This window comes from Bactrocera dorsalis, chromosome 3 (genome assembly GCF_023373825.1).
Source record: "Bactrocera dorsalis isolate Fly_Bdor chromosome 3, ASM2337382v1, whole genome shotgun sequence".
Classification (NCBI taxonomy): Eukaryota; Metazoa; Arthropoda; class Insecta; order Diptera; family Tephritidae; genus Bactrocera; species Bactrocera dorsalis.
The window spans coordinates 48,538,277-48,552,103 of record NC_064305.1 but is presented as its reverse complement, the minus strand read 5'-3'; the positions used below and the strand labels follow the sequence as shown (position 1 = coordinate 48,552,103).

General features: G+C 35.1%; 1 protein-coding gene across 3 annotated transcripts in view; it reads right to left on the bottom strand.

Moving 5' to 3' along the window:
- LOC105228065 (anaphase-promoting complex subunit 2) overlaps positions 1-13,827 on the bottom strand; it is a 172,713-nt gene that overhangs the window by 136,991 nt on the left and 21,895 nt on the right. The window contains exons 1-2 of one of the 3 annotated variants that reach the window (XM_049451250.1): positions 5,008-5,023; positions 4,777-4,911 (exon numbers count right to left, since the gene is read on the bottom strand). The exons of 1 other annotated variant lie outside the window; for it this stretch is intronic. In XM_049451250.1, coding sequence (XP_049307207.1) covers positions 4,777-4,795 — 19 coding nt within the window. In that variant the 5' untranslated portion in view covers positions 4,796-4,911; positions 5,008-5,023. Of the gene's footprint in view, positions 1-4,776; positions 4,912-5,007; positions 5,024-13,827 lie in introns of those variants that run through there. One more of the 3 variants, XM_049451249.1, reaches the window with a different exon arrangement.

The following is a 13,827-nucleotide window of genomic DNA, read 5'->3' as shown; positions in this document are numbered from 1 at the left end:
ACCGGAATAGCCTTCAATGCGTGTGGCGATTCAGGTTTAATGTCTTTAATTGACTTAAAACGGTTTCCCAGGAACGGTCGTTCGAGAAATATCGGAGACTCTATAATATATATATATAAATAATCTGCGTGACGAGCTGAGCCGATTTAGCCATATCCATCTGTCCGTCTGCATATACTAGTCTCTCGGTTTTTAATATTATATAAGGATGTGAAAATTTTCACACGTTCTTTTCTTCCCAAGAAACTGCTCATTTGTTTTAATCGTCAATCTACCACTACAACTATAGCTGCCATAAAAACTGAACTATCGGAAACAAGTGCTTGCATGGAAAGATTTTTCATTTGTAGAAATAACTTTAAGAAGTGATTTATTGTTTGAGACGCTGTCAATAATCCCAAAAAAAATTCATCTTCTTCCTCTTTAATGGCGTAGACACTTCTTACGTGGTTATAGCTGGCTCACAACACCGCGCCTTCGTTCCTTCTTTGCGCAATTTGATACACCAAATGCACCCTCATTTGCCCTTTCTCCACCTGGTTTTTCCAACAGAGAGAAGATTTTCCTCTTCCTCTGCTTCCCCCGGTGGGTACTGCGTCAAATACTTTCAGAGCTGAAGTGTTTTCTTCCTTCCGGAGCATAGCCCCTGTCTCTTAATTCACTGAACTATGGTAATGTCGTCGCATATTTCGTGCACCGATCCCTAGAATGCTATTTTCGCCACTGCTAATGCGAAAAGGGCCATAAATCTTCCGCAAAACCCTTCTCGAAATCTCGTAACGCTGACTCATCAGTTGTTGTCATCGTCCATGCCTCTGCATCGCATAGCAGGACAGCGATGATGAGGGACTTGTAGAGTTTGGTGTTCGTCGAGAGTGGACTTTACTTCTCAATTACCTACTCAGTCCGAAGAAGCACCTGTCGGTAAGTTATTCTCCGTTGGTTTTCGAGGCTGTCGTTGTTGTTTGTGTTAATGCTGGTTCCAAGATAGACAAAATTATGTACGACTTCGAAGTTATGACTGTCAACAGTGACGTGGGAGCCATGTAGCGAGTGCGACGATTGTTTATTTGATGATACGAGACATTTCGCCCTTGTTCACTAACATACCCATTTGCTCTTTCAAGTTTCAGAAACTCTTTGACATTTGAGTATCTTTAAAGGGTATTGCCATCATAGAAGTCTAAAAATCTTTCTTTTTTAGTTTTTTTCGCTTAAACTATCTTTTATTGACATAAAAATTAGTTTCAATTTTATTTGTAGAAAATTTTTTCAAACTTCTTCAAGAAAATTACCAACAGCCTCGGAAGAAAAGCCTCCCTTTTGATGACGACCACGGCAAACTAAATAAGGATTACGATTTGAGGGCATGCAACAAGAATTTGCGGTTCTTTAATTGGGAAGGTGCCGCTGCCCAACTAGTTGATGTTCTCGTGACAATGAAGGCTGACATCGGGGCAAGGACTTAAGCGAATAGGTCCTTGAGGTGTTTACTACAGTGGCCATATAAAGGAGCGGCGTTGGATTCGTGGTGGAGGAGAGACTTGGTCGCCGAGTATTGTCATTCACTCCCGTGGATGAACGTCTAGTCACAATCCGCATCAAAGCGAGGTTCTTCAACATATCGCTGATTTACGCCCACGCCCCGAAGGAAGAGCAAGACGAAATGCCCAAAGATGCTTCTATGAGCGATTGGAGCGCACCTATGGGTGGGAAAAGAAGGTATTTTTGACACAAAAGTCAGTAAAGCTTCCACGAGGAAACATCCCCAAATGTATTGAAGCTGATCGCCTTCGCCGGGTTATCAGTAGAAGTATTCATCATAGAATAATTTCCCAAGCTACCTGGCTGTCTCCGGAACGAAAAGCCACCAACCAGATCAATCATGTTGTGATAGACGGAAGACACGTCTTCAGTGTTTTAGATGTGTGTACCCTCCGGAGCCCTAACATCGACACATCACATCAAAAAACATAAGGAAGGTTCGACGTCCAGAAGCTGCAATCACAACAGGCAGTCGAACGATTTTCTACTCGAACTTCACTTTTTTAAGTTAAATCGTATTTTTTTTTTTTTGGAAGTTCGTCATCTTTTTATTATTTTTTTTCCCCCAAAAAAAACTTCAATTAATTTGGCAACTATCCCTGCTAACCCCGGAGTCGGCCGACTTTTTTAAATATTTTTTGATTTATTTAAAATTTTTTTTCATTTTTTAAATAAAAAAAACATAAAAAAAAATCGGCCCACTCCAAGATTAGCAGGGATAGTTGTCAAATTAATTTAAGTTTTTTTTGAGAAAAAAAAAACAAAAAACAAAAATGGCGAAATTTAAAAAAAAAAATTATGATTTTACTTAAAAAAAACCGATTATTTTATAATTAATAGTGTAAAATTTTTTTCGAGTATTTTTTCGAAAAGTTCATTCAAAAACAAAAATTTAAAAAAAAAATGGTCCCCAAAAGTCAATTTCTACAAAAGTTATGGCTATTTGAATATAAAAAAGCCATTTTCTTAGCAAAAAATAGCAAAATTCATAACTTTTTTGAAGTTGGACAAAAAATTTGGAAAAAATTCTCAAAAATGTTTTTCAAAGAATAGAAAAGGATGGATAAGTTTCAGCAAAATCTAAAGGGGTCGGGTTTAAAAGTGGTCGATTTGGTATGGAATACCCCATATACATTTAAGTGTTGAATTCTTCATCACGTTTAAGGGCTTTTTTAATTTACATACAGCTGATTTAATTGAAGGTGAATGAAAGGGTAATGATTTAGCTGCAACTCTCATCTTGCACGCCTTTTTTCATTTACAAGCTTTTCAATTTCTCTATTACAGATTTTTCAGAAACTAAGCGGTTTATAGCTTTTGTCTGCTGCTGCTAAGACAGCTGCGTTAGTTATTATATCATTGGGTTCTGTTATGCTTTCGTCAATATCTCATTCTGTATTTATTTTGTGCTCAATACTAATGTGGCTCCTCACGTATTTTTTATATTTTAGCCAATTCGTTTTATAAGATGTTAGACCACTTTTGGATCAACGAATATAGGTTGCTCACAGGTCTTTATTAGTGCATGTATCAACTGTTATGCGCAATTTATCTACATTTTTGATTACAGCAAAAGCAATTAAATCTGGTATTTTATTACGATCACTGGGCCAATTTGTCGGCTTACCAGGATATATTAGGTCAAGGTTGTTATGCCTATTTATAATAGTGTGATACAGATGTGAGCACCAATACGTGTGTTTTGCATTGTAATCTCCACCTGCTAGAAATCTATGGCATAGTGTTCCAAAAGTCTTTAAATTGGATGTCTGTGAGTTTAAACCGAGGTGGACAGTATTGTATATGGTCGTCAGATTTAAGGGGGTAGTAAGGTTAATTCGATCGAAAAAAGCATATTTTCAATAATTTTTTTTAAGATACAATCAATATTTATTTACTTGTATAATTATAGCATAGTTATATGATATTTAAAGAATATTCTGTGAAAGTTTCATAGAAAAATATTAAAAAATGAGCCGGTGACAGAGAATCTTCGCAGACGTTCAAAAAAAATGGAGTCGCGGTGAACCGCATAACTCATGACTGAAATTAAAAAATCAAACTGATTTGATTACTTGATAAGTTTCCTCAGGCAACGCTGCCAAGTTATTTTTTTTAATGATTTTTCAATTTTTTACAACGCTCGGAACTCAAAATACTGATTTTTCATCAAAAAAAATTAGAAATTTTGTTGTTTAAAAATAAATCGTTACCTCACAATTTATGTAAAGAAAGGCTGTGCAAAGGATCAGTTCAGTAGATTTTGAGCTACAGTGGTCACTGGCTCCGAAAATGTGAAGTGTGAGAAAAAAGTTTAAAGTTTCACAGACGCTCACAATCAAATCGGAGGGCGGAGACATACAAGTGTATATCTCCGTCAATTTTGCTTTAATTGCTCTCAAATTTTCACAGAATAATCTTAAGATATTGTACATTAATATAAAATACAAAACAAGTCCCCGCTGCGATTTTTTATAGTTATTGCTGTAGTTTGTAATTGCGCTGTAGCATGAGATTCTGATGTCCATACTCTTGGCAGTTTGTACATTGTACTGAACCATTTCACTTATGTAGTTCCTCAACGGTGATTCTGCGATGAAGCAGATATTTTAAGTTGTAAATCGGGTGTGTTTCGTTTTTCTTTAGTTGGTTAGAATTTGGCATCAATTCTATTTTGAACATTGGCTGTGGTAATTTGTTTCTATTAAATACTATATTTTCTTGCTTCTTTGACTACTAGACTAGACTGACTAGAGTCTACGGAGGACTCTATACCCTTAATTACCACAACTAGGCCCTTAGAGCTCTTCAGTTGATACGAATAATAATTCTTGTTTTTATTTGACAAGAATATAACGATTTCTATAAAACTTTTTTCACTGCAGTACTGAATTTTTGTTTCATCTATATTGCCTTTTTTCAAAGGAACTATATAAAAATTGTTAGTACCTACAATTTCACTTAATTTCGCAACAAGAGTATTACTGCTACGCTCGCGGAATTTTTCTGCTAAAGTTATTGAAGGTTGAATGTTAGAGTTTAATAAAATTTTAAAATTATTTTCTCATAAACTACTGCAGATAACTGTTTATGATATATTTTTTACGGTCAATTTGTTTTAATAATAATATTTTACATATATTTTGTTAAACGATTGAAAATTTGTACGCGTTCTTTACAAAATATTGCAAACTGTGTGACACAACGCGGAAAACGTTCATCTTTGATTACCTGCAAAATTTGTATTCATTTATCCCATTCAGCAAAACGCGCTGCACATAAACCGACGCCCGGTGCCTAAGGACTGACAATTCGCGTACATAGGTAAATACATAGATTTAAATATTCACCAAAGTATATCGTCACCTGAAATGCAAAATAACGTATCATCAAAAAATTCGAAAATGGGTGTGTTATTGATTACACTTCACTACTTCAAATTACATACATAACATTACATACGTTCAACATTTTCAGGTTCTGCGCTCAGATATAAACCAGTTTAAACCAATATTAAAATTTTGTTTCACTCTTGTTCCATTTTATTTCGTGTTTCATTCATGCCACTGTAAATTTCCGAAAATGATGTTACGTTATTTTGCGCTTCAGGTGACGATATGTATTTATATTTCAAATATATGTATATATCTATTGTGAATTTTTTAAGTAACCTTTTACCTTGGTTACTTTCATATTTTTATGTTTAAAAACAAATGTTTTCAATGTAGGTACATATGTACATACTTATGATAATTCAAAAACAATGCTTAATTATGTTATTTTGTACACTGAAAGTCAGTGGATAAAAGCAGTCGTAAAAGGTAGCCAACAGATTAAGACTGAAAAATTACTAAATCTTTCAAATTTATAAGATTTACCCGAAAATTTTCAAATACAATATCCTATGGCACGGAGTACAGGGTTTGTCCGGAAGGTAATAGGAGTGATTTTCTTCCGTCGCGACAGTACTTTGAAGCGTATGGGAGTTAATTTTTTTTACATAAAGTAAAATTGAGTCAAAAGAATATATTTTGAGCTGCACCGCAATGTGTACTTTTTATTAATACTCTTAAGACTAACTTATTACATGGTGCTTACTTCTATTTATACTAACTGGTATGTTTACTTATTACTAGTTTATTTAGATACAGATGTATATTTGTTTACATATAAGTATATTGTTTGCCTAGATATGTACATTTTCTTTGTTCTAAGAAAAGGTTGATGTGGTATTCAAACTCAAGGTTGTTTTGATGCATTTCCTTTAATGTTATTTTTATACATTCTGTTTATATCAAGGAAATGCGGATTCGGTAGAGAGCGATCCTAGCTAACGAACGAGCGGCTGGTCAGTTGTCTCCGAGTACCTGGAAAGTCAGGACAAACAATTGAGCGGTGCAAGCCGAAAACGCAGCGTATGTTAGAGCAGAGGTACGCGATTAAATTCTGTGTGAAACTCGGTAAATCTGCGACAGAGACTGATATGATCAAGCAGGCTTAGCTAGATGTTGCTTTAGCAACAAATGGTGTGCTTCGGTTGCACCAGGACTTTTTGAAGGACCGGGAAGGAGTCGGTGATGAAAACCGGAAGAATGAAAAAATCTAAAGTGAAAACGATGCCCATTGTCTTTTTTTACAGCAAAGGCATCATCCACCATAAAGTTGTTCCTCCTGAACAAACCGTCAACGCCAAGTTTTGCGTGGAAGTCCTCAAGAGACTCAAACGAAGGGTTAATCGGTTTCGACAAGACATCGCAGTCGATTGGAAGTTGCACCACGACAACGCCACAGCTCACAGCGCCTTTTTTCAACGCTTTCTCAGCCGCCCTACAGCCCTGATTTTGCCTCCGGACTTTTTTGTTTCATTGCCTGAAAAGGCCGATGAAAGGCAAGCATTTTGAAACGACTTGGCTCTCAAGGATATTCCGGGGAATGCCTTTCGTGACACCTGCAGTGCTTGGAAATCGCGCTGACAGCGCTGCATCGACGCAGAAGGAGCCTCTTTTGAAAGTTTTTAAAGAATTGTAACAATTTTTTCAATAAATTTTTTTAAATCGACTCAGTCCTGCCGCAGTCTCAATAAGGAGACCCCAGATAGGGGTTGAGGCTGATCGACTTCGCCGGGGCACGAAATATGGTTACCTGTAGCTCTAGATTTCAGCATAAGAAAATGCATCAAGCTACCTGGCTGTCTCTGGATCGAAACACCAGCAACCAGATCGATCATGTTGTGAGAGACGACAAGAACAGCTGGTACGACGAGGAGTGCCGTGTAGCAGCGGAGAGAAAACAGGCTGCCTACCTCGCAACGTTACGATCGACCACAACACGTGCGGGATGAGATAGATACCGAGAGTAGGAGAGGAAAGCGAGACGCATTTGCAGACAGAAAAAGAAAGAGGCCGAAATGCGTGAGTACGAAGAGCTTGATAAGCTGGCCGACAGGGGTAATGCTCAAAAATTCTACGAAAAGATGCGGCGACTTACAGAAGGTTTCAAGACCGGAGCATACTCTTGTAGAACACCCAAAGGTGACCTAGTAACCGATGCTCAGAACATACTAAAATTATGGAGAAAACACTTCTCCAGCCTCCTGAATGGCATGAATGCATAACGCCAGGAGAATTCGACCCTGATTCCGCAATCGATGGCTATGGAGCAGACGTTCCATTGCCCGACCATGAAGAAGTTTGAATAGCAATTACCCGTCTGACGAACAACAAAGAGGCGGGGACATCGGTGAGTTAGTGTTTAACGCGATACAAACGGCCGATATCGATATGCGCTCGGAATTGCACAAGTATATGTATCATGCTATCTGGGGTTCAACCAGAGAGAGACATAGAAAAGGTGCACATTATATTATGTATGAAGTTCGATTGGACGGCCAACAGAGCTGAAAAACTTGAACTACGCTGCTATTTTGCAGAAATTAGGACGTTCTCTAGCAGAAATATATGTAAAAGGACTTATCAATGTATTACATGTGCGCGCATTAATCTGCATGTTCATACATTCAGATATACTTACATATATTTTTATACATTGCCGAACAAATAATGTACAAACATACATATGTCTACACATGTAAATATGTCACCAACAAATAATTGAAACATTGTTCTTCAAAAACAACAATTGCCTCAAATAGCATAAGCATCATAAGTCAAAATGGCAGCCAAATTGGCGATGCCCAAATGTAGTAAATTTTACAACAAAAAGATTCATTCATAAACGCAAGCGCATATTCCACAAGCGACCTCGCTTCATTCATAAAAACAGACACCATAACATCTCCCCTAGCATGCCTTTGCCACAAGCGTCTTTTCGCGACGATGGCAAAAGTTAGAAATCATAAATTGAACAACTTTCTGATATTGCTCTGGAAGGAAAACTGACAACCCCGCAAACTCACAAAACACAGAAAAGAGTGACAAAACAGACAACATAGTTATCGTCAATGTACACTATTTCGCCGTGGCTCGCAAAAATTAGCGTCGATATGTATGCAAGCTCATAGTTTGTAGGCGAAGCTGTTTCAGCAAGGGAAGCGGTGCCAATCAACGTGACAACGGAGATGCGGAAAAATGCGTGAAGCACTACTTATTCCCTTATGAATATGTAAGTATATGCCTAAGAAATTCTATTGCTACAAATGTGGAAATGATAACGAAATAATGCGAATATGCATATTTCACGAAGGTCAGTAATTTTTTTTGAAGAAATGAAAGGAATGACCCAAGACGTGTTTCTATAAGCACATTTAAGTTCATTTGACACATCTTCATTTTGTAATAGTCGAAATAAATATAATTTTTTTTTAAATAATAATTTATTTAAAAATTAAAATAATTTTTTTATCTAGTTTGTCACGATTTTGGGCACAATTCCGATTTCTTTGGCGCTGCGATTTGAAGGTACCGTTGGAAAGAGGAAGTCCTCCTGCGGGTTATACGTACCGCAAATGCTTAGTTTACGAGATATTCGACCTTAAAGTTCAAAAATTCGCAAAATTCGATCATTTCAAGAAGCTATTTCACCACATTAAACACTCTTTATTCACATTTTTCACTTCAAATTAATTAAATTACACTACAAAGTTTGAAATAAATCTACATTTTACACTTTTAGCAGGTTTTTTACCTAAAGAATCTTTGTTTTAAAAATTAAATTTTACACTCGTTTGAACCTTATTTGTTTACCAAAAATTACGACGAAATGGAGCGCTGCCATGTGATGATAAGGCATTCGTTGAAATTCCTCTTTTTCGCAAAAATTCCTCTATTCATGCATATGAATATTTTCTTTTTTAAATTTATTAAGCAAAAAGAGAGTGTGCTTATGACCGCACGACTGAAGTAAAACTTCTTTCTCTCTATCTATATGTATGTATATATATGAATGTGTGTGTGCAATATATACATGTATGCACATATACATATATTTATTTCCTACAAATATTTAAATTTATTTTATGTTTTCATTAGTAAATTAATATTTTTGCATAGATCTTTTATTTTTTTGCATTGTTTTATTCGTTATTTTCATTATTGGGTACATCAGTAATTACTGTGGTTGATTGTAAAACCGAGACAATAGGCTTATGATACGAGAAATACGATACATATATTTTAGAATTAAAATTAGACAGAAATCTAGAAAAAACTGCATCGATTGTTGTTCCATGTCTTGTAGTTGGCTCATTACGGTCATTATTCATTTGTAATTCTAATTTATCTCGTAGAAAGTTTCTCAAGAGTTGTCCATCTTCGGATTCGAAATTGATATTGAAATCTCTTGCTAAGATTAGTATATAAACTTTATGATATTATTAACTGTGTTATTGGGCGACATGTAAACAACTACCATTATGATGTTTGTTCCATCGTCCAAAACACGGGAAAAATTAGGAAAAATTATTTTAATTTTATGTCTCTTTATTTTTATTTAAATAAAGTAATATTTCAAATAAATTATATTTATTTCCACTATTACAAAGTGAAGATGTGCAAAATGAACTTCATTTCTTCAAAGAAAATTGATGACCTTCATGAAATGTGCATATTCGCATTATTTCGTTATCATTTCCATATTTGTACCAATAGAATTTCTATGGCATATACATACATACATATGTATATTATTTCTTTGGCACATTTGTCTGTATGTTACGAAAACAAATGCGAGCCACATACATATGTACATATGTACATACATTCATAATAACAAGTGTCGCACGCATCTTTCGCATCTCCGTTGTCACGGACAATCAATGGCCGAAACTCAAAGAGTCACGCCCGGAACACATAGCGCGGGGCAGGCTGCAAGCGACATCTGTCAAATATTAAAACACACACGTTCTTATGGACACAGTTATGTAGTTGTGCAGCTGTCTAAATAACTGTGTCCTTAAGAATGTGTGTATTTCAATATCAGATTCAGATGGCGCTTGCAGTCTGTCGCGCTCTATGTGTTCAGCACATCAATCTGTCGAAACATTGACGTGACGAGACGCGAAAGAAACTAACAAACGATCGCCGATTGTTACCGCTTCCCTTGCCGCTGTAACAGCTTCGCCTTCCAACGTGCGTAAATATGTATTCATATGTATGAACTTGCATAAGGAGCATGCATGCATGTGTTTATGTCTTCATATTCATATTCATGCATACATATATTTATGTCTCTTCATATTCTTGCGTATGTGAGACAGAGAACATAATGTATTTTGTACACATTTTCGGTGTCAAAATGAAACTAAATATAAACAAGCAAAACGAAATTCTTCGTTGGGAGTCTCTTCATATTCTCTTCTTCGGCATATATGCCTTGTCATCATATGCCGTAAATACATATATTTCTGTCTCTTCATATTCTCGGTTAGAATATGTGAGAGAATTGTAAACAATGTTAAAATTGCGAGGCGAATTCCGACCTTACATACAATGTTAACAAATTTTATGTTCTCTGTCTATACTTTTAAGTTCTCTAGTTCTTGCAAATTTGCTTACATGCACACATAATTACATATGTATGTACGTGAATATGCGCGACCGCTTGGTCTTTTAATATGTACATATGTTAAATGAAATGTCGTAAATTTGGCAACACGGTGAGCCTTCTCTATATTATACGTTCTCTGCGTTCGCCTCGTTTGATCACACTTTTCGTCACGCGTTCGTCAGCTTACTCCCCAAGCCAAGCGCGCCTAAAGAAGTTTTACTTCAAAAAAATACAATAAATGCTTGCTCCCGACATTTTTAAATGTATTCTGAGGGCTACGACTCAGTCTTAAAACTACCTTAAAACTTAAAACTAATTAAAAAAGAAATCTTACAAGCTATAATAGCAAATATAGCTTATGCTTAAACTAGCCCCTGTGCGAACCAGGTGTTGATCTTACATAAAAGTTTGAGCAGAAGGCTTCTGGATGATTAACATCATTTATTATATTTTCTTTACTAATACCAAGTGGAGACAAATACTCGCTGTTGACCCAAGTATGACTCGACTGTGACAAGATACCATCAGAAATCAAAGGATTGTCACAATTCCGAACATGGTCGAAAAACCTTAATATTGCTCTTATTGCATATTTATTAAAAGGGAGTACTTTAGAATTTGAGTAGATATATTTATTTGAGTATCTCTTTTTAAAGTGAATGAAGTTTTTGTTTAAACAAAATCTTATAATTTTACGTTCAAATATTTCAATTTTTTTCATCAAAGAAGGCGAAAAATTAAACCAAATCGGCAAAGCGTACATTAAGACTGGACGGAGAGCCACTTTATAAATCAAAATTTTGGTTTTTGTGCTTAAACTTGTATTTTTCATTATCATTGATAAGGCATGAAAACGGTTATTACATTTTTGCACCATGTCGTTAGCATGAAAATTGAATTTAAATAAGTTGGTGAAGGTTACTCCAAGATATTTCATTTGATTCTGAAAACGAATATTATGACCATTAAGATTTAGAATCAGGTCTCTACTCTCCTTTTCAACCCCTCTAGGTCCTTTACCTGAAGCATTTCTGATGCAGATAGGTACAGTCTTGGCCTCATTTTTCTTAACCCCCCAATATTTGTAGAAATTATTAATTTTTTCTAGATGATTCTCTACCATTTGCAATGCCAAGATAGGGAATTTGTTATGAGCGTAAACTAAAGAATCATCAGCATACAGAATACTTAATGAATTATTGTGACTATGTGGAAAATCAAACATAAAAATATTGTAAAGCAAGGGAGCTAGAATAGAGCTTTGTGGAACTCCACAATTGCAAACTCCAAGATCCGAGGAACAATCATTAATAAGCACAAAAAATTTCCTATCTGGCAAAAAACTTGAAATAATCTTAATAATACCATGATCAAAACCAATCTGAACAAGCTTAAAAATAAGCCCTCTATGATAAACACGATCGAATACTTTTTCGATATCTAATGATACTGCCACAGTACAAAGTTTATTCCTTAAATTTACCAATACATCATTGGAGAACTTAAAAAGTGCATGTTGCGTGGAATGTGCTTTTTGGAAACCAAACTGATAAGACGGAATAAACTTTTCCGAGTGCAAATCATGAATTTTGGAATGAATTATTTTTTCAAGTAGCTTACCAATGTTCGATAGTTAGGAAATAGGTCTAAATTCTTTTGCCTCAACAAAATTACGATTTTTTTTTAAAGGTATTATCTTGGCAACTTTCCATTTTAACGGAAAATATCCATTATTTAAGCAATTATTGAATATAATAAGTAGAAATTTGATAGCATTTTCTGGCAGTTTTTTAATTAAAGAATTTGAAATGCCATCTGGTCCTGCAGATGGCTTTGAATTCAGTGAAATAATTGTGTCTTTTAAAATATATTTATTTATCAAAAGCTTATTAGTATTTGTTGGAGGATCAAGCGATGTAAGACGTGGAGAAAAATCAACAATATTACCACCAAGAATATGATCATGCGCATCCAGGGTTCTTTCCACACGACTGACTGAAGCACAATTAGGAGTTATCTCCGAATAAATACTTTCGTAATAAGATTTGAAGACTAGAGCCTTTGCCTTATCCTCATAAATCTCCACATTATTAACCAACAACTTATCACAAAAAACATTCGGTTTCATCTTAGCCGCTCTATAAATTTTCCTAAAAGCATGAGGTCCTGGTGTAATAGTTTCAGGGAATTTATTGAATCTCTCTGCTCGCGCCTTACCAATCCAATCCTGCAGAAGCACTTTAATATAATAAATTTGAGATGAAATTAATTTGTATTCCAGAGAAGTTCTATGTCCGGATGTATGATAAATTTTTTTTGCCACATATGCTTAGTAGATATTAATTTCTTAATTTGATTATTATAAAAAGGAGAAAATTCTATATGCTTTGTAATGTAGGAATTTTTAATCTTGACAATGCCTAAATGTTCAACAAACTTTTCCATGTAGTTATCTATTTCAGTATTAGTAAGATTAATATCTGCTGGAAGAAGTCTTTCAGCCAAATCCTGATTGAAATCGTTTGCAAAAGATGTCCAATCTGTTTTAACAATAAACTTCGCACAATGAAATAAAAGATCAACATTTGGAATCTCTATATGAAGAATAAGGGGAAGGTGGTCAGAAAAGGAGGAACCTAGGAAAACTTTCAAGTTTTTAATATTGAAATCTATTATATGTGAAGACAAAAGAAAATGGTCCAGATACGATTGACCTCCAGGGTAAGAAGGTTTTCTACCGCAAAATCTAACTAGATTTTTATCCGAGCTTTGTAACCAATCAGATAAGCTTTTCCCGTTAGAATTCGTTTGCGAGTCACCCCAATCAACACATTTTGCATTAAAATCACCTCCAAGAATTGACGCAAAAAAATTTGAACTGAAGTTCGCAAGGACATTCAAACCTTGTTGTAGATTATTAACTGACATATTAGAGGGAATATAAACATTACCAATTAATAAATCTGTTTTCCTTGAATTGATAATAACCTGAACTTTAATAAATAAAGAAGAAAATTGAGCATAAGGACTATAAATTCTACTATGTGTTATGTTATTCCTTATCGCAATTAGCAAACTTTGTTTAGAATCATCTCTATACATAGAAAAATGTCTTAAAGAAACGCGAATATCTGAGTTAAGATGAGTTTCCTGAATAAGAGCAATATCAATGCTTTCACTGTCCAGAAAGAATTGCAATTCGAGCACTCTCAACTTATTAATTAAAGAGCCAACGTTAAAAGTTACTAATTTTAATTGCTTAAAACCCATATTTTGTTC